The 23826-nt window shown below is 52.1% G+C and overlaps 10 protein-coding genes across 10 annotated transcripts; 6 read left to right on the top strand and 4 right to left on the bottom strand.

Moving 5' to 3' along the window:
* Nucleotides 1-138: 138 nt before the first annotated feature.
* Nucleotides 139-2098, bottom strand: A1O5_07055 (uncharacterized protein; the record flags this gene model as incomplete). Its single annotated transcript, XM_007747644.1, has 5 exons — nt 139-584; nt 647-1044; nt 1107-1809; nt 1863-1943; nt 2002-2098. 5 exons carry the CDS (start codon nt 2096-2098, stop codon nt 139-141), a joined length of 1725 nt encoding a protein of 574 aa, XP_007745834.1.
* Nucleotides 2099-3454: 1356 nt separating this feature from the next.
* Nucleotides 3455-5040, bottom strand: A1O5_07054 (uncharacterized protein; the record flags this gene model as incomplete). The annotated part of the gene is made up of 2 exons (XM_007747643.1): nt 3455-4814; nt 4877-5040. 2 exons carry the CDS (start codon nt 5038-5040, stop codon nt 3455-3457), a joined length of 1524 nt encoding a protein of 507 aa, XP_007745833.1.
* Nucleotides 5041-5633: 593 nt separating this feature from the next.
* A1O5_07053 (uncharacterized protein) lies at nt 5634-6597 on the top strand (the record flags this gene model as incomplete). Its single annotated transcript, XM_007747642.1, has 2 exons — nt 5634-5699; nt 5773-6597. The coding sequence occupies 2 exons, from the start codon at nt 5634-5636 to the stop codon at nt 6595-6597; spliced, it is 891 nt and encodes a 296-aa protein (XP_007745832.1).
* Nucleotides 6598-6953: 356 nt separating this feature from the next.
* Nucleotides 6954-7962, bottom strand: A1O5_07052 (uncharacterized protein; the record flags this gene model as incomplete). Its single annotated transcript, XM_007747641.1, has 5 exons — nt 6954-7018; nt 7087-7254; nt 7309-7421; nt 7480-7646; nt 7702-7962. The coding sequence occupies 5 exons, from the start codon at nt 7960-7962 to the stop codon at nt 6954-6956; spliced, it is 774 nt and encodes a 257-aa protein (XP_007745831.1).
* A 495-nt stretch (nt 7963-8457) lies between these two features.
* Nucleotides 8458-9613, top strand: A1O5_07051 (uncharacterized protein; the record flags this gene model as incomplete). Its single annotated transcript, XM_007747640.1, has 4 exons — nt 8458-8539; nt 8598-9133; nt 9276-9372; nt 9450-9613. 4 exons carry the CDS (start codon nt 8458-8460, stop codon nt 9611-9613), a joined length of 879 nt encoding a protein of 292 aa, XP_007745830.1.
* Nucleotides 9614-10119: 506 nt separating this feature from the next.
* A1O5_07050 (uncharacterized protein) lies at nt 10120-12125 on the top strand (the record flags this gene model as incomplete). The annotated part of the gene is made up of 4 exons (XM_007747639.1): nt 10120-10558; nt 10677-11160; nt 11293-11581; nt 11736-12125. 4 exons carry the CDS (start codon nt 10120-10122, stop codon nt 12123-12125), a joined length of 1602 nt encoding a protein of 533 aa, XP_007745829.1.
* A 492-nt stretch (nt 12126-12617) lies between these two features.
* Nucleotides 12618-14324, top strand: A1O5_07049 (uncharacterized protein; the record flags this gene model as incomplete). Its single annotated transcript, XM_007747638.1, has 1 exon — nt 12618-14324. One exon carries the CDS (start codon nt 12618-12620, stop codon nt 14322-14324), a length of 1707 nt encoding a protein of 568 aa, XP_007745828.1.
* Nucleotides 14325-15585: 1261 nt separating this feature from the next.
* A1O5_07048 (uncharacterized protein) lies at nt 15586-17398 on the top strand (the record flags this gene model as incomplete). Its single annotated transcript, XM_007747637.1, has 3 exons — nt 15586-15778; nt 15834-16041; nt 16096-17398. 3 exons carry the CDS (start codon nt 15586-15588, stop codon nt 17396-17398), a joined length of 1704 nt encoding a protein of 567 aa, XP_007745827.1.
* A 335-nt stretch (nt 17399-17733) lies between these two features.
* On the bottom strand, nt 17734-20976 carry A1O5_07047 (uncharacterized protein; the record flags this gene model as incomplete). Its single annotated transcript, XM_007747636.1, has 1 exon — nt 17734-20976. One exon carries the CDS (start codon nt 20974-20976, stop codon nt 17734-17736), a length of 3243 nt encoding a protein of 1080 aa, XP_007745826.1.
* Nucleotides 20977-22155: 1179 nt separating this feature from the next.
* A1O5_07046 (uncharacterized protein) lies at nt 22156-23298 on the top strand (the record flags this gene model as incomplete). The annotated part of the gene is made up of 1 exon (XM_007747635.1): nt 22156-23298. One exon carries the CDS (start codon nt 22156-22158, stop codon nt 23296-23298), a length of 1143 nt encoding a protein of 380 aa, XP_007745825.1.
* Nucleotides 23299-23826: the final 528 nt, after the last annotated feature.

Here is a 23826-nt window from a genome sequence, read left to right as displayed (position 1 = left end):
TTTGATGAAACTTTGAAGATTTTGGTGCAAAGAATCTATACAATATACATACACGAAGTTGCGGCCCCATTCCAATCTCGAAACGCCGACGCTGGATTTTTTTTGAATGTTCCAATGCTCATTCACGTTTTGAAATCATCATCTCCTTGCCGCACCAGGACCAACATGTCTCTGATGCTCCTCGTTCACAGGCAACTCGGCAATAATCTGTGGTTTCGGCGACAACCCATGTAATTCCGACCGAGAATTGTCGTCTACCTCAAACATTGGTTGTGATGCAGCTTCGAGCTGGGGCTTGAAGTCGGCTTCTTTGTCCGCCGCGGCAGCTTCTGCATACCGGGCCTGCCGCTTTCGTCGTACTGCCAGCCAGTACCACAGCCCAAGAATGGCCGAGAGCAGTGCAACGCCTCCGATGACACCGCCGGCTATCGGACCGGCGTTGCTGCTTGATGATGATGATGATGATGACGACGACGATGAGGAGGAGGAATCACCTGTAGAGGTGTCTGGGGAACTGCTGGAACCTCCTGAGCCCCCTGAAGAAGTAGAATTGTCGGACGAGGAGTTCGTGGGTGGAGTGAAAGCTGGAGACGGCCAGTCAGAAATGTTCTAAAATTTAGTATCAGGAAGAGCGAAGAGAACATACCGAAAATCGTGGCCAGTGTCGGGTCACTCCAGTCTGGCTCTTTATAACTTTCAGAGTAATACTGCTTGACCACGTCAGGCGATTCATATGGAAGTGCAGCTGCGTCGTAGTGATCCACCCATTCAAAGCTCGTCATGTCAAACACCCCCAGCCCGCTTGCCCATGGATCTTGTTCGGCACCCAGCGCTTGCAAGGAACTAGGCAATCTGCCGCCAATCGACACCATTTGTCTCTTGCCGATGACAGTGCAGGCATGGCAAGCTCGACGCACAGGCGTAGTTGATTTTGACTTGAACCATTGAAACGCGGGAAGAGAGAGGGTGTAGACGTTAAGGTAGCCCTCGTCGGAACCGTGGTTCAGATCGAATGTAGTATTTGTGGAACCACCGTAAACGAACCTGGAATGAGTATGGTTAGTAAAGCAGAGGGCAGATACTGCAAGTTGGGGGTAGATTCTTACAGTTCGAAATTCTTTCCGTCGCTGGATGCTGCCCCAACGGCGCAGAATTCTGATCTTGGAGGCGGAATGTCTCCCGTTGCTGTTTGCGTAAACCAATCCCCGGTTTCAATATCGTACAGAGTGATTGTTGACATATCAACCATGAATGATCCAGTCTCGTAGATAGATGCTTCTGTGGGTGGTGCCTCTCCGCCCACAATCACAAGAAACCCTTGCCCCCCAAAATTAGGCGCGTGGACCATGCGAGCCTGAGTCCGATATTTGCTCTGGTTTGGTATAATGACTGTGGAGTTTGTCCAAGATTGAGCCACAAAGTCTCGTGTGACAAGGCCGGATAGAACCGTCATGTTGGGAAGGGAGCCCACGACATCCCCACCAAAGTTGTAATAAGTAGAATTCGTGAAGGCATTTGCGGAAGCGAATGGCCCTGGTGAATCTGCTGAAAGGCCATCTGTTGAAGGTGCTGTCTCATTCTTCCACGTAACGTCGGCTGATCCTGCCTCGAAGGACCACAGCAATGACGGAAAGTCGGCTGTTTCGTACGGCCATCCACCATATCGACTTATTTTGTTCCGCGTCTTGTCATAAAAAACCATCGGTTGTCGAACATAGATCATTCCATCAGGGTCTGCTACTGAAGCAGTAGAACCAACTGTCTGATTCGTCCAAGACTGCGTGAGGTCGACCACGAGTGTATTGCCCTCTGAATGTGGTCAGAACACAGCTCTCGGCGATGCGGGGGTATTCATCTCTCACGGTAGTACATTGTCACCACATCGTTGACCGTCTCGTAGAATTCCCCTCCCGTAATATACCAGTAGTTGCCGTCAACCACCGCTAAGAAAATTAGCAACAAGGACAGAGAGGTATCGCAAAGAAGGGGGGATGTCCGTACTAGAAAGCCAGAACCATTCCGAGATGGTGTCACGGATGAGCGCTGCTTGGGATGCATGAACGGCAGCGAGGCCGAGCGCAACCAATGCGCCCAGCATGATGTCGACGTCGACCACGATGGCAGCAGCAGCAGCGACAGCGACAGAAAATTGGTGCAGAGGACGAGGGCGGGAAATTCAGACGCAGGCGCCCATTTTGGTCTTCGAAACATGAACTGCCCCATATTTGCAAAGGTAGCCCACCCATGCCTGGGCCCTGGGGCTGGTGTGTGCAACAGCGCTTAGTTTCTTGTATTGTTTTCGGAACCCAGTCAGGCGAAATTGGGCCTGGGCAGGCCTGTGTCTTTCGACCTTGGGAGCCTCATTTCAGACAAAGGAACTCGCTAGCCACGCGGCCGCTTGTCGCGAGAGATGGCTGAACACACTATCGATGCTCTGTGCGAAGATAAGTCAGCGAGCGGAAATGTGATTCTCACTACAGTCCATGGCAAGCCTCTGTAGATTCATGACTTGCGCGCCCCTTCAGACTCTCTGCCTGGCTTGATTGTATCAGTACCTCCAACAGTGGGTCGGTGGACGCCTTAATCAGGCCTTTGCCAATCAACATGTCGACCGATGGCCCCCAAAGGCTCAAGCAGTAACACCAAGTACTAGCACTGGTACAGAGTCCAAGTAAAGAGCCCTCGACGGCGCGTTCTGGGCGACTATTGGATTGCATAGAGTGCATTTGTTTGCTCCGCTGGTGGCAGAATTCAGCATTTGTCAACGGGAAGCCCGGCTCATGCTGGAACTCGCGAATCATCAATCCGTCTGGCTAGGCTCCTTCCGGCCTTGAAATTGGTGATGAGGCTGAATTCGCGGACTCAGTACTGGGTACAAGGTATCGAGCCCAGAGACGGGGAAGGCTTGTCTCGGTGGCTGTGCCAGCCTAGGACCTCGTACCTCCATATTCGTACTCGGTAGGATTCCCAAGGCTGCCGCCTCCCCCGCAATTTGGACGCTCTTGTGGCCCTTCTCTGGAGGGATCTATACTACCGAGTCGTCCATTTTTCAATCCATTTATTGCTTGCCTCTGCAACATCCTTCGACATCAGAGACCACTGACCGTTTCCTTCTGACGTGTGGCCACGTAAGTCGCCATTACATTCTCATCATAAAAGTACGGTTGACGGTTTCTTACGTCTTTCGAAAAGTGGTGGCCACTTGCCATCCTCAGGTCTCTGAAGCCCCGTCAACAACATTGTGAGCGACTACCTGGGTCAGACTACTGCTAGCATTGCCCCCCGAAAGAGGATACATAGTACTATAGTGGCGATTTTCCTGCATGAACGCTGCCGGAATCTCTGTACCAACCTGTTGTCTTGGTCTTGAGAATTTTTTCCGAAAAGCCGCCCCTTTCCCACCCTTTTCTTCTTTTCCACCTCATATCGCATCTCAAGAAACCTATGCTGCGACTCATTTGAAGGTCTCGACATGCTCGATCGTGGTATTCTTTGTCTTTATGTCGTCCTCGATCTCAAGGTCATGGTCAATGTCGCCGCGCAAACCGAGCTCCTTTTCCTCCTTTTGTATGTTTTCGATCGCACCAGCGCGCTTGATCACCTCGAAATGACTGCCCAATCTCTCAGGGCCACACGCACAAACTATGATCGCCGCGGCAAACAGGACGCACATGAAGATGGTCATCACTTGGTTGTAGTTCGGTTTCCCATTTCTGATCCAGTCGCTGGCCGCCGCGGTTTGTGATTGAGCGGCTGGGGCGGCGAACATGTTGCCTAATTGATAAACTGTACCAGGGAACACGGCGCGGAATTGTGGGGGGCTATACTCGTTGAGCAAGATGGGCATGATTCCCCACGACCCGTTAACAAAGACCAAGAGGAAAAATGTCCCTGCCATGATTGCACTGTAACCGTTGGGAAGCGTGAAGAGCGGAATGAACGCCCAGGCCACGATGATACAGACAATGGATGTCAGGCGTCTTCCGAAGAACTGAGAGTAGTAACCTGCCGTGGAGCCACCGATGATGGCGCCACATTGACCAAGGATCGCAGCAAGGCTAGCTTGGCGCGGTGTGAATCCCTTCTGAACTTTCAAGTAGGACGGGAAGATATCCTGACAGGCGTGAATCATCCAGTTGTAAATCGATGTAAATAGAACACAGAACAGAAACATCTTCCAGTATTGGCGAGCCACGAGGGTGGCGTCCCGCCAAAAGAGTGAGATTCTCTTTCTAGGGTTTATTCCGGTTGTCATCCCATCGATGCCCTCATCGGGCTGTGTGGAGAATATGGCCGACTCAGGGATGCACATGATGATGATGGCGACGGTGGCGGTGAAACCCGCTCCAGCATAGAAGACGACTCTGTAACCATGAATTGTGTCCGGCATACCCACGATCGAGACCATGGCCGCAAGGACGTATCCCATGGCGTACCCGTTCTGGAAGATGCCCGAAAACAGTCCTCGGGCTTCCACCGGCATGTTTTCCATAGCTATCGCGGCAGCTGGACCGTAGATTCCGCCCATGCATACCCCAAATATAGTCCTGCAAATGACAAAGGGCCCAAAGGATTTGACCAAAGCAGTACCGATTTGAAGCGCCGCGAGGAACCAGAGGTCCAGAGCCATCACCCATTTACGCCCAAACATATCAGCTAAGATGCCGAAGATGATGGCGCCAAAGGCACGGCAGATAAGCGTCAGGGTAATAGATAGTGTGATGTTGGTCAGGTCCTCGCCGTAGGCCTTTGACAATTCTGTGGCTACGAGATTGACAGAATTGTAATCGTATCCATCGGCAACCCAAGCCACCCTGTTGGCTGTTAGCATGCAGAGTATTGACAATAATATCAAGGTGCAATACTCGGTACTTACAGTCCAACAAAGAAAAACATCCAGGCTCGTCCTGAAAGAAGACAAACAAGCTTCCAAGGGGGGATAGGAATGGTCCTCTTCGCAATACTCGACTGTTCGACTCCATTTTCGTCGATGTATGTGATGTGGTTTTCCCATAACTTCAAGTTCTGCTTGACACCCATCGTTTATCTGCTTGGTGTAAAGTCCAGTCCAGAATGCAGGAAAAGGCCTTGCTTCTCAGGGAGCACGAGAGCTATGGAAGGCAGGGAAATGAATGCGGGGAAAGTAGCTCGTGTTCCAGCACATTTGCCTGTCTGTACAGCATGCTCGTCCATTATATCCTGACTGGCAACAGAGAGAAACGGACATCCAGCCATTCAGCAGGCCATACCCATAGGTAGCTAGACCAGGGTGACCATCGCCCTCGTCTCCATATGAAGACTCTGACCACGGCACCATGATTCCGACCTTGGACGTGAAGGCATTGTGTAAAGATGGAAGACCGAAGTCTGGTGCTCATAGGCTAAGGACGAACAGAGTTTAGTTAGTACTGGTGACATTCTCCAATTCCGGATCAGGCAAACTTTGTGGGTGATCGTGCACCGGGAGCTCTCAAGGTCAGGCTATGTTATAGCCTGTGGGCGACCTCCGGCTACTCGCCGGTGACGGCGCCTCACCTGCTACAAATACCACTGCTCGGGTGAGTCGTTGTATTTTGGGGTATGCACGACGACATCGGGAGACTTGGCCGCTTGTGAGATTCCGGGGACGATCAATGGCTGAACAACGTATCGCATTGCCAAAGGGTGCCTGGGATAGTCATGTACACATCATAGACGAAGTCTGTGACCAAGCGTCCCAACCACTTACCTATTCATCAAGACAAGTGCTAACTTGTCTATTGTGGCGTTCAGGACCATTGGAAAATCAACGATGATGCGCCCTTCCATCCCAAGCAAGCAAATTTAGACCAGCTTCTCGCATTTGAGAGAAGCATTGGCATAGACCATGTGTGCATCGTGGCCATGTCAGTGTACATGACAGACAGCGCCTGCAATTTCGATGGTCTCCGCCGCCTCAGAGGCAAAGGCTGCGGGGTTGCCATCATCGACCCGGACACTGTCACCGACGAGGAACTGGATGAAATGCATTCTGTCGGTTTCCGCGGCGTGCGCATCAACTTGCGGACGAGATCACAGAGCTACGGGTCCGAAGTCTGGCGCGAGGTCCTGCCAAAGTATGCCGCCAGGCTGAAAAGATTAGACTGGGTGATCCAGATCTTCGTCTCGATGGACCAGATCACACATATCGCTCCCATTGTACCCAGTCTCGGGCTCAGAGTTGTCTTTGATCATGTAGGTCACCCAGAAGCAGGGCGATCTCCAATGGCTCAGCCGGGCTGCAACGAACTCTATCAGCTGCTGGTGCAAAACCGTAATGTCTATGTCAAGCTCAGTGGATTGTATCGTCTCATTGACGTGCCAGATCTTGACGCTCACGTACGAAAGCTGCTCCAAATTGCGCCGGATCAGATCGTTTGGGCAAGCGACTGGCCTCATACGGGTGGTCCAGAACTGAATCCCGGCGGTGATCCGAAAGCAATCCAAGATTTTCTGGTCGTTGACATTCCCGAGTTCATCAGACAATGTGCAGAGTGGTGCAAAGGAGATGAAGAGCTTCTCCACAAGATATGGGTAGAAAATCCGAGGAGGCTGTGGGACTACCATGAGATGGATTGACTGGTGTGTGCGAAAGAGAAAAGTTCGCAATTCTTACGCTTTGATTGTGAGAAATCGATCTTTCGAGTGGTGCGAGGCTGAGTCCATGACAAGAAGGTTAAGCGGTCAAATGAAACAGCTTCGTTAGAGACAAGGCTGCGGTCCAGTGCGGTCACCGATTTTCCCACCACTGCCACCCCTTCCGCCACTTCTGTTATTCTGTCGTGATCAATCATGTTTCCTTAGCTAAGCATCGATATATCTTCGGCGGCTCAAACGATGAGAAATCCGCCCGGACCTTATCTGCTTCTCACATTTTACTCAGCACATCGTCGACTGCTATATTTCTTTTCGCCAGTCCCTCCCATCACTTGTTCTTACTGTGACAGCCAGAAATTGAACCACTGAACGATCGCTCTCAGGCTCTCTTCTTTCGCATAACCTGTCAACTGTTAAGTCACGCGCCTAAGCGAAGAGGTTAGCACCTCGCTGATTTGAACATCCACATACGTTCATAGGGGTTGTCCAGGTTGCAACGAAGCGCGAACCCGTGTTCAACACCCGAAAACAACTGCAAATTGTACGGCTTCCTGCCTTCCTGGAGGATCTTGACCGCTTCGTTGCGTGCTTCCGTGCCAAAGGTGTGATCTGTCTCGGCACAAGACAGGAACAAAGGTTCTTGAATAGCATGTTAGTGGATCAGAAGCGGAGCGAAGTCGAGCCTTTTCTTACTTTTCAGCAGCCGGAAATGCGTCTCCTTCAGGAATGCTGGGTGTGCGAATGCGCCTGCAGTACAGATATCTCTGGCCAACTCGTTGCAGACATATGGGGCCCCGAAACAGTACCTGGCACAGGAAGTCACAAATCGAGTCGACGCACTTATACCACCAGTGGTGGACCTACCCTACACACGCATATTTCGTTGTTGGTGAGCCAAACTGAGCCTTGACAGCCTCAACCCAGCCCGGAACGACCTCGTCTGCGAACGCGATATGTTTCTTCTTCCACGCCTCGTAATTAAACCCTGGGGCTGGGTCATCGCGATTCTTACGATGTTTCCACACAGGGTCCTACGCATTCACATGAGTTATCGAGGCTTTAAATCAGCCGCGATCGAAAACTTACCCCTCGGAAATAATCCAACCCTATACAGGTATAGCCAGCATCCGCAAATCCATCCATGACCAGGAACCCGTTGTTGAAGAAGCCCCATACATCAGGGAAGTAGAGCACGATGTTGCCATTGTTCTTGCCCTGCGGAGTGGAGATGTACGTCTCGACGCCGGCGACCGTCTCGGTGCGGCCTCTGGGCTTCCCCTCGTGAAGTGAGCCTTTCAAGCAGCAGTCGCCTGATGGCTTTGCGAGATAGCCTTCTTTGTCCGCCATGAGCACTGTGAGTCCGCCGTCGCGGGATTCTGTGCGATCTTCAGGAATGACAGCGTCGTGGTTGGTTTCTCTCTCACTTTGACTCTGTTGTTTCTTGTGTGATGGCTGGAAGGCGCAATGTTTCCGTCGGCTATTTTCCTGCCTCATATGCACCCGTCTCCAATTGTTGTATCTTCTCCAACCCGGTCAACAAGCCGGTGATCCAATCAGAGGCACAAAACCTCCGTTCAAAAGAACATTCATACAAGCTTTTGGGGACATGCCCCCGCAAACGGGCATCAACCGTAACCGCGTACGATCCTTCGAGGCTACATATAACACCCAGTCATGTGCTTGCGTTGCCCAGAATGTCAAAAGCTTCAAAACCCCCTAATAAGAGGTAGGTAGGCAGTTTAAGTATTACCGCGTTTCTGCACACCAGAGTACCTGCTAAACACGTTTGATATCGATTTGTTATACATTACTCTGTAAGGGGTACTGACTCGGGAGAGAACAATGGCTTCAAACCCGCCCCACCAACCCTTCCGTTTCGACGACGAAGTCGCCATCGTCTCCGGGGCAGGTTCTCGAATGACCGGTGAGTTCGACTCCCCGCCTCGACCACCCTTTCATTTCATGCTAAACTGAATATCTAGGTGAAATTGGCAACGGCCGTGCGACAGCCATTCTGCTCGCCCGCCAAGGCGCCAAAGTCGCCCTCCTGGACATCAACGCCTCCTGGGCTGAGGAGACCAAGCGCATGATCGACGCGGAAGGCGGCATCTCAGCTGTTATTCATGCGGATGTCACGGACGAGGCTTCATGTAAGAACGCTGTGGCCAAGACGATCGAGCTCTTCGGCACCGTGAGTATCCTAGTGAACATCGTCGGCGTAGGCGGCGCGATGGGCGACGCGACGACGGTAGACCTCGCGGCTTGGGAGCGCGATATGCGCATCAACGTCACGAGCATGGTCTTAATGGTCCGACACGTCGTCCCAGAGATGCGCAGGATCGGCCGCGGCGCGATCGTCAATCTATCCTCGGTGTCTGGCTTACAAGGTGGCAATCCGAGCCTGTTGTACCCAACCAGCAAGGGCGCAATTATTCAAATGACGAGGGCGATGGCCTCGCAGCATGGAACGGAGAATATCAGGGTTAATTGCGTGTGTCCAGGCATGGCGTTCACGCCGGTAAGTGTCGGCTTTTCAATATTTCCTGAGTTTCTTGCCCCTACTGTTAAGTTTCGTTGATCTTTTGGAGGCGACGTGATATCGCCCAGGACATTGTGTTCTCCAAGTCTCAGCGACGATACTAATTCGCCGGCTATCAAAGATGGTGAGGAGTCGAGGTATCAGTGACGAAATGAGGCAGGCAAGGGTGAACCAGAACCTGTTGAAGCAAGAGGGCACTGGATGGGACGTGGGCTACGGTATATAATACCCCTTGTCCTTCGTCCTGCGGTGTGTGGCGGTGGCGGTGCCTGATGCTGACCTGGCTCCACGATAGCTATTCTGTTCTTGTGCAGCAAAGAGGCGAAATGGATCACTGGCCTTATCATGCCCGTCGATGGCGGCACCACAGCAGGCAAGTCAGTCAGCGACAGGCCCGCGCTTGCGGCCGATGTGTTGGCGGAGCAGATGACGGGCATACCCAACAAGGCAGAGCATTAAGTCGCTGTTACCTAACCGCCCTTTCCAGCTTCTAGCAGGGGGACGCTGCAGGTACAGCAGTGTATAAAATCGCATAGCCAAGAAGATACCCTTTTTGCGTGGGAGAATTCCTTCACTTTGAAGCTCAGGCCTTCGTGCTGTGATTGACAGGTGTGTCAGGAAACGAAGGGGGTCGAGAGACGGCACAATGGGCCAAGGCAAGGGCAGAATCTCACCCCTTTTTTTTGGTTGGAGGCGATTACCGAATCGTTTACGTGCGGGCTTAGGACTGAGATGTGTGGCAGCTGAGCTTATGTGTCGTCTTACTGTGGCGGGAAGAGGGTCCTGTGCCGAACACGAACAGATTTGGCTTGAAAGGAAAGAAAATGCAAGAAAAAGAATTGTGGATCGCTTTCGATTGCTTTTCGTGTCAATTCTCACTCATCAATACGAGAGAGCAGAGACACGCATCCTGCACACTCACACTCCCGGCAAAAGTCTTTCAAGGTAGTCATCACAAAACAGACATGTATCATTTTGTTTTCCAGCATCCCAAGCCTCAGTCATCGGCTGATCGACGGCTCGCCGAGCTGCAAGATTCGGATGCCCGGTCTCATGCAGCTAAAATCGCATATCTAAAGAAAAAGGCGCAACAGCGGATCGAGCAAATTGATCATGATAACTTGATCGAGTCGACGCCTGAGGCTGAATGGGCCTGGTTGACTGTTCTCGAAGATGCAGATTCTCCCGAATCAGACTCCTCGGAGTGGCACCGTCTCCTCGAGAAGAAGACGCAAAAAGACACCCTACATCGTCGGCAATTGCACCCTCTGGCAAGAGGCACTAGAGTTCTCCCCCGAACTAAATTGTCTGCCCGGTCTCCTCTGTCGCAGACGAGCAGAGATCCGTTTGACTCTTACCCAGAGCGTAGATTGCCCGAGAATGTAGAGAAAGTTGTACAATATGGTGAGTATCTTCAGGGTCGATGGCGACAAGAAGTGCGGTCCGCTGCGGACCCTCATAGGCAGCAGTCTGCTCTATGGGTGTGCGCCCTTGTCCAAGGCTCGCTGCTGACAAGGTACAGCGTTTGAGAGAATATGGCCAGACATGCTCTGTTCGGTGCGCGGCGAGAGCCTGGCAATTGCCAAGCAGGAATGGAGACATCATGGCCTGGACGATGAGTTGCTGTTCCATGTTCAGGTGGCCCTCGCCTGCGGCCTGAATCTGGCACTCCAGAATGTCCCAAAAGTCTCGGAGGGTCTCGCTCTCGCCCGTTTGTCTCACTTCTCCAAGGCTATCCGGCTGCTGAAGCAACGGATCGAGAGTCTCGATGGGCCGGCCTCGGAGGACCTCATGATGAGCGTTTTGATATTGGGTGTCAACGCGGATGTTGAATCATCAACGCCGGAATTTCACCCTCAATCCCCGCTGGCCACATCTCAATATATGCATCTCTATGGAAGACTGACGCTCATGCCGAGCTACGCCAAGGCGCTGGAACAACTGGTGAAGGATCGTGGAGGCATCTTTGCTCTGAGGCACCTTGCTTTGCCGGATTGGCTTCTCCTGTGAGTAACCGCAGCTTCCAAAAACAGATGATATATTCACACTGGTCCAAGAGCCGACCTACATCACGCCTCTCGGACCGGCGACAGGCTCCTGTACCCTCGGATCCGGCCATATATATCAATCGTGAGCAGTCGCAAGCACGTTCCTGACGCAAAAGCCATCTTGCTCTCCGAGAAACTCGGCCACGGCTTCCACGGCATTGACAAGGCTCTGACTGCTGGCGTCTGCGAAGCGGTAGGAAGGGGCGTGGAGGCCACAGTGGCGCTAGACCACTACCATCGCCACGAAAACTGCCAACCACGCCTGGTGGACGTTATGCTCGCAGCAAACGAGGCGCAGCGATCGTTCCTGGAACTCAACTCAAAAGAGGGGTTTGGTCTGGAGCAACTGGTACATAGCTGCTGTCGTTTGGGCTCATTGGTAAGTTGATCTTGCATCACATACCTTCCCGCCCTTCCCTTCCAGCATTGAATTGCAGAGAAAAAAAAAAAGTCTCTCCGAGCATCATTCTGCCGCTGAGGCCGCATATCTCTAGAGCTTAAACGTGGTTGAACTGACCTTGAATGATGTACAGATCTACAGCGATATGGTCCTTTTTCCGATGCCGAGTTGTACCAAGATAAAGCCACGCCTAGCTCAAGAGTTGAGGCAATTTTTGGAAGAATCTCAAGAGATGCAAGTGATAATAGAAGAAGGCAAAGATTCGATCTCCGACATGATTCTGTGGGTGTTGGTCATGGGCGGAATTGCTGCAGCCTTCACCGAAAACCGGCAGTGGTTCCAAACCAGATTAAGAAGAAGGATTAAATCCGACGCGAAGTTCAAGTCGGGAACTTGGGCAGAGTTCAAGTGGCACGTTTCCAAGTTTCTTTGGTGGGATCCTGTGGTGGACGGGCCTGCGATGAAGCTCTGGAACGAGGTTACAAATAAGCTGCGAGCGGCAAGCAATGAGAACAAAGGCTAGAAGGTCGAGCAGCGCAGGCGATTTAAGGGGGGGATACATACTCAGGACTCACAAGCAGCTCAAGAGATTCACACGGTGTGTTCGTCAGCTTTGCGACCGTGGTGAGTAAGAGAATCAAGAGAATACCAAGTAACCAGTACCATATGCAGCATCCATGGCGGAATTATCGGGTTTAAGATTCTTAGGGAGGCACCTTGGCGCGGGGCGGACAGGGAACAACCATTCCGCCGTATGACGAAACTTCCATCCTGCGGAGAACATGACCGCGTGAAGCTCGATACATCTCATGTTGGTATTGAGTGTGGCTTTCTTCATGCTGATTTAATCGTAGATTCAGCCTGCGGTAAAGTATACTTCCTTTGGCCTCTTCTCTTATGACCATGTCATCATGCTGTATGCCCTGACTTCTGGAGCAGAAGCACGGCATCTCCTTTGTCACACCATCCTCCAGGACAGTTACCATCCGCGTTCCGCCCTGCAAGTGATCCCTCCATGCCGAAAACTGTCTTCCTCCTCAAGCGCTTGGCTTGCGCTCCTCTGAAACGAAGACCACCGATCTTAACTGTCTCTAGAAGTTTCAGCGAAGGCCTGCGGCTGTCGTCCACAGCCCCCAACCCTAAGAAGGATCAAGATGGCTCAACGTCCTCGCAGGAGAATGCTCCCCCTAAATCCCCGTCAATGGGGGACCTTCTAGCCAATACAAATCCTCAAGACAATTCTCTGCTTGCCCCCATACATATAGCAGAAGATGCAAATGCTATCCTCAAGTCTGATCATCCCTCCGTCGACATCCTATCGCAGTCAGGCATTGTCGTCCAACGGCAACTCGAGATGATGAATATATTTCTCGGCTTCGAGCAGGCCAATCGATATGTTATACTTGATCCACACGGGAATCACATTGGGTACATGGCTGAGCACGAAGGCGGCATTGGGCACACAATGAGGAGGCAATTCTTCACAACACATCGTGCATTTACTACCCACGTCTTCAATCGTCAATCGAGGGAGGTGTTGAGATTCCATCGCCCGTTTTCGTGGATCAACACTCGCATCCGGGTCTACGATCCCTGGGATACCCCTTCAGAGACTCAAAAGTCGACTTCCACTATGCTCGCCCCACAAAGCAATACCGATCCCATAGGCCAGCCGCAAATATCTCCTCTTCCACTGGAAGCAATGCGCGTAATTGGTGAGACGCATTCACAATGGGCACCACTGCGCCGTAAATACGATCTCTTTCTTTCCCATGACCTCGCCTTGAATGAAGCTGACCCCAACCCAATGTCAAGGAAGAGAAGTGAAGGGCTGTCGAGTTTGCAGCAGAGCCAGATCGCAGAAAATAACAGATCTAGTTCGACCACAGACTTTACCCAATTCGCCGCGGTAAATGAGCCCTTCTTGTCTTGGGATTTCTCACTGTTGGATCAAAACAATCGCAAGATTGGATCGGTCAACCGGGAATTTCGAGGGTTTGGACGAGAGCTATTCACAGATACTGGAAGCTACGTCTTACGGATGGACGCGGCTGGGATGGAAGATCAAGGAGATAAGCATGGTGACCGTGCCTACGCAGAGGCATTGGGAGGGCGAGAGAGCAACTATGGGATGACCCTTGATCAAAGAGCAGTGATGCTTGCCACCGCCGTGACGATCGATTATGACTATTTCTCTCGCCATAGCGGAGGACACGGTTTCTTCCCAATTTGGCTTGGAGGTGGTGGCGGAGAGGCTGCCGGCGGGGCAGTCGGAGCTGGGGCCGCCGGCGCCGGAGAGGCTGCAGGAGCTGTTGGAGCTGCTGGTGCCGCTGAAGCTGGTGGTGCTGTTGTTGGAGGAGCTGGTCGGGCCGTTGGATCAGCTGCCGGAGGAGCTGCGGGGATTGGTGAGGGTGCTATGGCTGGTGCCGGAACCATGGCAGGCTACGAAGCAATGCAAAGGGGAATGGGCCGAAGATCCGAAGCCGCAGAGGATAGCAACAGTCCTCAGCAGCAGCAGCCGCCGCCGCCGTCTCCAGAGCAGCCTCATGGCCAACCCGACGATACTCAATCTCCACAAAGTGGTTTTGGCGAGCCGCATCAAGGTGAAGATATCTGGGGTTCCGAAGATTCGGAACCTTTCAAAGATGGAGCTCAAGGAGGAGGTGAAGGCGGGGGAGGCGGCTGGTTTTCAGATTTGTGGGATTCTTTTTGGAATAACTAAGATTTGAGGGTTTGCCCCGGCAGGCCATCTCTGCTCGGCGCGATGACAAGATTTGGAGCAGCGGAAGCGGACTTAGGGAAAACAAAATGCTTTCAGGTACGTAAAAGCGGATACAGGCCACCCGTTTTGTATGACTACAGGATGTGTATTAAGGTCAAATGTACGTCGAGCAGCACCAACAACGCACTCGACTCACCCGAAGAATAATATTATTACCAATCTATCCTACAAATTGAGCTCTCGACACCCAGCCATGGTGCTGCAACAGGCCCGAACCCTACTTTTGAAGAGGCTCAGGTGGACGAAACCTGCTTGATAGTCACTGGCGGCTGCAGACATTGGAGCCTCGGAATATCAGGGAGTTTCTTGATCGATGGCAAATGCTCAGAGCACGACAAAGTATTTCCACCGAATTGAACGATTCCTGGAAGAGACAGATATGTCTTGGAGAAAACGAACTACGTTCGGTACCGAATTCTCGAACGAGCAGCATCCTCATCTCACGAGACGCCTAGAGCCAGGGTCTTGAAGCCCTTTATTTTCTCTTCTCATAGCAGATCTAGCAGGTGTCTGGTCATCTATCGCTGTGGAAGCCAGACAAGCTCTTTTGCGGAAACTACGCCGTCCCTAGTGCTTCTTACCGCCACCTCCAGGACCTGGTGGATCTGGGTTGGGCTTTATCACCGTCTATGGCGCATTCAACCGGCGCTATCCGAACCTGTTCCGCCAGTGCTGCCACAATGTCACATTCTTCATCGCTATTGTGAAACTGAGATCCTTCTACAAGGCAGAAACACCCGATCTCTTATCTTTTCTTGGGGCATAAGAGTTCTGGGCATTTCCTTGGGTCTCATTGCTGAATATTTGGCGAGGGAGCCAAGATCCCGAAACCCTGCAGATCCTCTTGGTTTGCTCCAGTTGCGCACGTCTACTGGAGCGGGATCCCGCCTATTGCGCGGATACTTGGACAGCGAATATACTTGGCCGAGCCTCATCCCTGGTCACCAAGATAATGTGACATAGTGCAAGCTCCATTCCCTGCAACGTCAGATCAATCGCAGACCTGACCTGCCGTTCGAAAGATCAGCCTGACTTCGGTTGCCGGGCGATGCGTCAAAATGATAAGTATCGAGTTGTCTTTCATAATTTAGTCACTACTTCTACCTTTCTTCCCACCTCTGTGAAGCGAGAAAGCAGATAGGTCGGGTTACCTTTCGCGTCCCTCGCTTCTCTTCCAATCGTCGTTTGATTGTTCCACATAATGGATCCGCACAAAGGATATTCCCTTTCATCCCCAGACGCAGACGTCGCGGAGAAGCAGATTAGGGAGCAGACAATCTCTCCCATAGAGAGTCAACGAGGTATTCATGGCATCGAGTATGATGAAGGCTCTCGACTTCATCGTGGCCTCAAGGCTCGCCACATCACTATGATCGCCATAGGAGGTGCTATCGGTTGGTCACAGGTGCAACTAGGCAAATGTTATACTTCCTGACTTGGAAACAACAGGTACTGGGCTGATCATCGGAACTGGCAAAGCTTTGGCGCAAGCAGGCCCTGGCTCTGTCTTCATCTCATACACCATCGTCGGTTTCCTTGTCTACCTTGTCATGTGTGCTCTGGGAGAAATGGCTGCTTGGTTGCCCTTGTCGTCCGGATTCACTGGTTATGCCGCCCGATTCTGCGATCCTGCACTGGGATTTGCTCTCGGCTATACGTGAGTCTTCCCACTCTCAAGGTTCGTTCCGGTTGGAAGGGCTGAGGCCGGCAGGTATTGGTTCAAATATATCATTGTGACACCCAATCAATTGACCGCTGGGGCACTGATCATCCAATACTGGGTGGACCGAGACCGCGTCAATCCTGGAGTGTTCATCGCCGTCTTCTGGGTTGCGATCGTCTGTATCAATTATTTCGGGATTCGCTTCTTCGGCGAATTCGAGTTCTGGCTGTCCACGATCAAAGTGATCGTTATCATCGGCGTCATCATCTTATCCCTCGTCCTCGCCCTTGGCGGTGGCCCGGACCACGATCGCAAGGGGTTTCGCTACTGGAAAGACCCAGGCGCATTTGCAGAATATATTGAAGATGGTGCCACTGGACGTTTCCTCGCGTTCTGGTCCACCATGGTGACGGCCACATTCGCCTACTTGGGGACCGAACTGGTGGGTGTTACAGTGGGCGAGGCGCAGAATCCTCGCAAAACCATCCCGCGCGCCATCAAGCTCACCTTTTATCGCATCTTGTTCTTCTATTGTCTCAGCGTTCTGCTCCTGGGAATGCTCGTTCCGTACGACAGTGAAGAACTCGCCTTCGCCAACAAGGCATCGTCGTCGGCCTCGGCGTCCCCCTTCGTGGTGGCCATAAAATTGGCAGGCATCAACGCGCTGCCAGGCATTCTGAACGGGTGCATCCTCCTGTTCGTCTTCTCAGCGTCCAACTCGGACCTGTACATCGCGTCGCGCACCATCTACGGGCTTGCAAGCGAAGGCAAGGCCCCGCATATCTTCAAACGCACCGACTCGCGCGGCGTGCCAGTCTACGCGCTCGGTGCGTCCGCGGCGTTCGCGCTGCTCGCCTTTATGAACGTGTCGGACGACTCCAAGACCGTGTTCGGCTACTTTGTCAACCTGGTCACTATTTTTGGGTTGTTGACTTGGATCTCGATCCTGGTGGCGCACATCTGCTTCGTGCGCGCGCGCCGCGCCCAGGCCGTGCCCGACACGGCCCTCGCGTACACGGCGCCCCTGGGCGTCGCGGGCTCGTATGGGGCGCTGGCGCTGTGCATCCTAATCGCGCTGACCAAGAACTTTCCCGTCTTCGTCGGCGGCTTCGACTACAAGAACTTCATCACGGGGTACCTCGGCATCCCCCTCTACCTGATCATGATCTTTGGCTACAAGTGGTGGACGGGCTGTCGCGGCGTGCGTCCCGCTGAGGCGGACCTGTGGAGCGGCAAGGACGCCATCGATCGCGAGGAAGAGGAGTTCTTGGCCAACAAGGCCAGGAGGGAGGCCGCGAGCAAGGGACGTCGGAGCTGGTTCTATAGAACCTTCGTCGCGTGGCTGTTTTGATCCAAGTTTGATTACGGCTACATTCTGTCACCATATATATATGTATATGTGTGTGTGTATGTCTGTGTTGAGTGGGGCTCGCTTCCTGCTTCCCTCCTTCATCCTCAACGACTTCTACCATCGATCAATATATATATATATATAGCAATTACTTCGCCAATTTCCTTGAGCCGTGAGGTTCACTATCCATCCTTATGGCCCTGTGAAGGATGTAGGTATATTCAGCTTATCGTACCCAGGTGACTCAAAAGTATATACATTTGTCGACTGGTGAGATATAGCTTAGAGCTATCGCATCGCTCATTCATCCACAACGCTATATTATGCCTTGGTAGTCACGACCGCAGCTCACTCAAAAGCCGGACAGACTCGCGCCAATCCCAGATAGCCCTTGAGACGACGTCCTCGGTATCCTCATGAGCAGTCATAAGCAAAGCTCCGGCAAAATATTTCCTAGCTTGCCGCTTTCGCAATACGTCGCCCGCTCTCTTCAGGATAATATCTGAGGAAGAGCTCACGAAGGAGGATTGAATCTTTTCATCATAGAAAAGAATCATCCTTCGCTGTGGCTGTCGTGGCTGCAGCTGATACCCTGGGTCTTCGGCGTGACGTGCGATGCGGTGGCATTTCTTTTCGGTTTCGCGATATCTCTTGTACTCTTTCGAAATTGTCCTTGCGGTTTCGTATGTGGTGTTGCGGACCAGCTTCGAGGACACGCTATCAACAAGCTGGACATAGACCACTGTCACCCAGTTCACAGACTTGATGTCCTGCGGCGAAAGTGCGGAAGACGACATTACCTTCAGGATAACAAGGTCCAAGCCGTGAGCCGATCCGGCCGAAGCTTGGCTTTCGTGACTCGTAGAAGTACTGTTTCCCATTTTACTTGTGGAACTCTTGTTTCTAACGTGTTCATCGACAGTCTTAGCAGTACCCATCTCCCCGTGATCACCAGACTCAGCTTGAGTAGAAGTGAGCTTCTCTAGCCCACGTTTTGTACTGACATTGTTCAGTTCACGAAGAGGCTTTCGTTGTTGAGAAATAGGAGACGTAGAAGGGCTCTGTTCTATAGTTTTAGTTGGGGATCGAAATACAGCCGGCGGCTCATAGGGATGGACAGGATAGGTCTTGTTCTGGAGGGAGGACTGCAGAGGAATAACAAGCCTCTTAAAGCTATTCTTCCTCAGTCTCTTGTTGGCCACTGTTGACAAATTCGACTCTTCATGTTTGCGCTTAACACCCTTCCCAGGACTAAGGACATGATTGATTGGTGGTGGCAGTGCCGCGGATTCATCTAGGCGCTGAGCACGATTCGCTGGTAGTGCCAGAGGGGATGATTGACAGGTGCTAGCAGTCTTCGGACTTGGTGTGGCGTCAGGCTTAACAGCAACTGCATAATTACTTAGAGCTGGTTGTGGCTGGTGTGTTCCCACATGATCAACGCGGCTGGCAGTCAATGGAGACGACATACATGTGCTGACGCTTGCAGTCGATACACGCGAGGGACTCGGCGTACCTGCGGCATGGAGGTCGACACACTGGTTTTGCTTTCCATCAGCCTCAGTCAGACGTAGGATCCAATTGACGTCCTCCTGCTCTTCAGAGTCCACAGGCGTGAGGCTTTCTCTCGCCATCTCTTGGAGCTCCTCAAAACTATGGGTCTCCGTCAAAGGTCGATCGAAGTGCAGTTTGATATCGCGAGGAAACCGCAGAGCGTAATAAGCGACGTCCGCAGGCTTAGTAAAGGCTGCTCCAGTGACTTCGACAACGAAGGGCTTTGTGAACAAGACAGTGGGAGGTAGAAGCATAATACCCGGTTGTTCAATATTGACATCCATCTGCTCCGTCGAGCCAGAAAATGGCACACAGAAACCCAGGCCACGCTGGTTCAGTTCCCGGAACGTACCTTCTGACATGGTCTGACGTGTAAGGATGTCAAGAATCAGAAACTTCGGTTTCGTTCCAAATCTTTGAATGACTTCCTTGTTCTGGAGGCAGGCGACATAGAAGGTCGTCCAGTTGAGAGACCCACCATATTTCTCTGCTTCTAGCGGGTCTTTGCGTCCGCCAATAATGCAGAGATCAGCCGCGTCCCCGAGGCCCTTGATATAGTCCTTCTTCAGCTTGATCGCATTGGTGTGCCAGCCGATCGATAGATAGGGATCGCGGCAACCCTTCAGGACGAATCCTTCCCATCTCTGTTCAATTGCATATCCGAAGAACTTTCGGAGTTCCGCCTTCGCACTTTCCGAGCCAAATCTGATTTCCCGCCGGTCGCCAAGCTGGGCTAGACCTTCAGTGACACTGACAATTTCCTCCAAGCGCTGCCTCCGTACATGATGAGGCTCGTTGACCAAATTCTGGTTGTCGTGCCATAGGCAGTCATAGAAGATGATCATCAATTGTTCATCGGACGATCGTGGGGAATCAGCACCCGCGCCTATGGTTCTGCCACCGTATTGAGTGTATTTCCGAATCTTCTCAAATGGTAGGATGGCTTGTCGCGAACGGCTCCAGACCAGCATTTCGCCTTCAAAAATGCAATTTTGAGTGATAGCACATGCTGGGTCACCAAGGCGTAGGCCGGCCTCGAGTGCTCCGTGAAGTCGGATGAAGGGCTTCGTGGAGTCTTTACCGCGTTTGGAGAATATCTGTATACACTCTTTTCCCTTTGACTTGTCAATATGGATCTGGCAGTACCAGCCGTCGTACTTCCTCTCCACACTCATTGTCCTTAGGTTTGCCATTTGACAGCAGTGCCTAATACTTCTTGCCTTGAAATACTCCAGGCGCTTGACCATGACACCAAGCTTTGGTGTTAAGTGCCGGGCGCATTCTTGGCGGTATTCCTGTTGAAGAGCGCTTGGTGGGTCGTGAGGGATGGAGATCAGGTCGGGCTTCCCCAGTACTTCGACTGCTTCGTCGATAGAGTTCTGAAGAGAGAGAATATCAGGTAGTAAGAAGTGGAAGCATCCCAGGACCAGGGATTCCGGAATCTGAACGGGACCATAAGATCTCTGAATCATCCGCACGAACCATTTTGCCTCTCTACTATGCAGCCGGGATAGAATGGATCGCAGGGGAATTTCGGACTTGACGCCATCTCTATGCCTTCTCATTTCGGGGGAAGCGAACTTGGAATTCGCAGCAAGCTGTCTCAAGACAGCATCAATATCCTCCAGCGTTACCTCTTTGTGGGCAGGCGGTGGGTCGTTCTCTGCCAGAGCCATGACATGCTTCTCGAGGCAGGTTGCGAAGTCGAGGCCTGTCACTTCCCATTCATGCAACTGGCGGCCACGGGAGGTGTTCTCTATGAACAGTGCTTTGCATAAGACACTGGCTAACGATTTCTCCTGTAAGCCATAGACGCGGTTTGGCACTCGGTCCAGCAACATGCAAGACAGGAAGGCCACAGCGGAGGGTCCATGTCGGATAATATCAGACTCATGGCGACTGAACCATTTGATGATGATTTCGTCTGCAGGCGTAGAGTGACGCGTTGAGAGAGACTGTGCTTGTTTTCGTGCCCTATTGAGATCTTCAAGGAGTTGCACCAGGTGCTTGAATTTGAATGGCATTAGGCTTGTTTCCTCGCCGTGGAATGGACGTTGAAGAGCTGGTGGAGGTGAGCGTTTGGTATGGAGTGATTGGTTGTGGTGGCAGGTTGCAGACGCGCCGACGCGTTTTCGCGCTAAGACGCGATCTCACGTGAGCGAATTCCTCTCGTAAGATCCAGTACTCGTGCTTCTTTTTCTCTGTTCATGAACCGAGCTGCAGTCATCAGTATATATTGATACGGTGATTGTCGCAGAATGGCCGCCCTATTTGCCGTCGGATGCCGTGGGTTTGAAGCCTTCTATCCGCCTTGCCATGCCTACATCAGCCTCCTTTGCAGTCCACATATTTGCCTCATAAAGACAATCTTGCTAATACTCCAGAATGGAGATTGCACCTGTCGCTGTGCACATAAAGCGACTCACACAATGGAGTAAGCAGCAGATATATGCAGGAACCTGGATTGCACAGGCATTCTACATCTCCAAGGCATGCGCAAGGGGCGAACAAAGGATGAAAGAACTCCCTTCTTGATCTGTGACAGCCTCTCAACAGCGGCCAACCTTCCATGACAATCACAGAAAAACCGGCAGCGTCCCCTGAAAGTTTCAGGTATGGTCCTAGGACAGAGCCATATATATATATATTTCAAGTATTCTGTAGGTGGCTTTCAATCCGCGGTGCAGTCTGATGCTTCAGCTCCACGGCAATCAAACGACCTTCTGCATATATTCGCTGTCAGACAGTCCAAAACCACAACTTTACCTTCCGACAAGCTTTTCAACGTCGCGAAGACCCTGCAGGTAAGAATGCTTGGGGCCAATCAGCATACTAACTCCGTGGATATTGCAACAGCACAAACACCGCCGCTTGAGCATTCGGATCACAATGACCCCTATCACAGACCGTCCACTAATCCTCAGTCCTTTTCCCGAGCCAATGAGTAGCTATCCTCACAGGAGCTGACACGTAGGCTTTAAGGCCATATAATCGATATCTGAGAGAACTGGCGATCAGCATAACCTATTGGACCCCCGCACGGTAATGCAAGGACAACTCATTGAGAAGTGGGGTATCACTTCATGTCGCGATAAACAAAGATAGGTAGGGGGAGATTCTGATGTATTCTGTAGTATATCAGTGCAGTCGAAAGCGCCCTGCCTTTTCGGAAACTAAGCAGACCAACCACTACAGATAACAACATGTCGTCCTTCACTGCCCTACGCTTCCACGGCCAGTCAGATATTCGGCTTGAACAAGTCCCTTCTCTGCCATGTGGTCCGGACGAGATTCGCATCCGCCCCGGCTTCTGCGGGATATGTGGCACCGATCTGAAAGAATTCACCTCTGGTCCCATCCTGTGTCCACAGCCTGGCTCATCACACGAACAGACTGGTGCTCGACTCCCTGTCATCCTCGGACATGAGTTCTCGGGCACAGTGGCTGAACTCGGCTCCAGCATCTCCAATGTCAAAGTTGGAGATCGTGTCGCTGTAATGCCTAATCTGGGAGATGCACAATTTGGACTGTCCAAGTGTGCGATGTGCGAGATTGGCAAGATCAATCTGTGCACCAAGACTGCCTATTACGGTCTTGACGCTTTGAGTGGAGGTTTCTCTGAAGAAGCAGTCATCAAGGCTGCCAATGTATTCACTCTACCTGCCTCTGTGCCTCTAGATCTAGGTGCATTGGTTGAGCCTCTGTCAGTGGCGTGGCACATGGTCCGCATATCGGGATTCCAAGCAGGGCAAGACGCGCTGGTTCAAGGGGCAGGTCCCATAGGACTTAGCCTCCTCCTCGTCCTCAAAGTCGTTGGTGCGAGACACGTTGTGGTGAGCGAAGTCCTCAAGAAACGAGCAGTTCGGGCTCAAGAGTTCGGCGCCGATGCCGTCATTGATCCCACGTTGTCTAGTTCTAGTGACAAGAATGGCGACCCTAACCCCGTGGTGGCAGCATGTCGCCAACTGACCCCAGGAAACCTCGGCGTACACGTCGCCTTCGACGCCTCGGGGCTGCAGTCGACCCTCAACACCGCCATCGCGGCAACCCGACCAGGCGGAACGATGTTCAATGTGGCGATCCACAGCAAACCGCTCCAGATCAACCCGAATGACCTCGTGGTCTTGGAGAAGAGATACATAGGCGGCATAGGTTACACTGCGGACGATTTTCGAGCTGTGATCTCAGCGCTGGACAAGAACGCGGACTTTGCGGGCAACGCGAAGAAGATGATTTCGGGGATCGTGCCGCTTGAGGACGTGGTCGAGAAGGCCTTCAAGGGCTTGTTGGAGAATAAAGAGGACCATGTCAAGATCTTGGTCCAGGGAAGCCAGAGTCAGAGCTGAAGACTGGAGCGAAATAGTACGGAGCAGAAGAAACGAGCACGAACTGGACGGTCTTACATACACAAGTCAGGCCAGCAGCCGGTTCGTTATTAGGGGCAAAAATTTGGGCTTCACCGTCGCGAATTGTTTAACGAGACTTCCTGCACCGAGGTCGCAAGTCACGATGGACTTTATAGGGAGGAGCAAGGCATGGGCAAATGAGAATGGGAAAGCGGAATGGAAAGGGAAATGGAAATGGGACTTGAGCAGAGGATCACACTCCTGGACGGTCGTTTGAGCCTGGGACAGAAAGTCTCGAAGAAAATTAAATGTCTGATCTACCTATATCTCAAATGGCGTCGTGCTTGTTCGCTTTGACGCCTCCTTCCTGCATGGCGCGCTGTTCGACCTCTCCGTCAGCTCACCCGGTCAGTCGCTTGGCCACTCAGTCACACCGTCCGTCAACCACTCTGTCTGTCAGTCCATGTCTCCGATTTCCCCTTTACCTGCCCAATCCAGCCCATTCCAATCCAATCTCGTTTTCACGGG

Source organism: Cladophialophora psammophila (genome assembly GCF_000585535.1).
Source record: "Cladophialophora psammophila CBS 110553 chromosome Unknown aczJe-supercont1.10, whole genome shotgun sequence".
NCBI classification, from domain to species: Eukaryota; Fungi; Ascomycota; class Eurotiomycetes; order Chaetothyriales; family Herpotrichiellaceae; genus Cladophialophora; species Cladophialophora psammophila.
The sequence above is the reverse complement of the archived record's forward strand: the minus strand, read 5'-3'. Positions and strand labels throughout refer to the sequence as shown.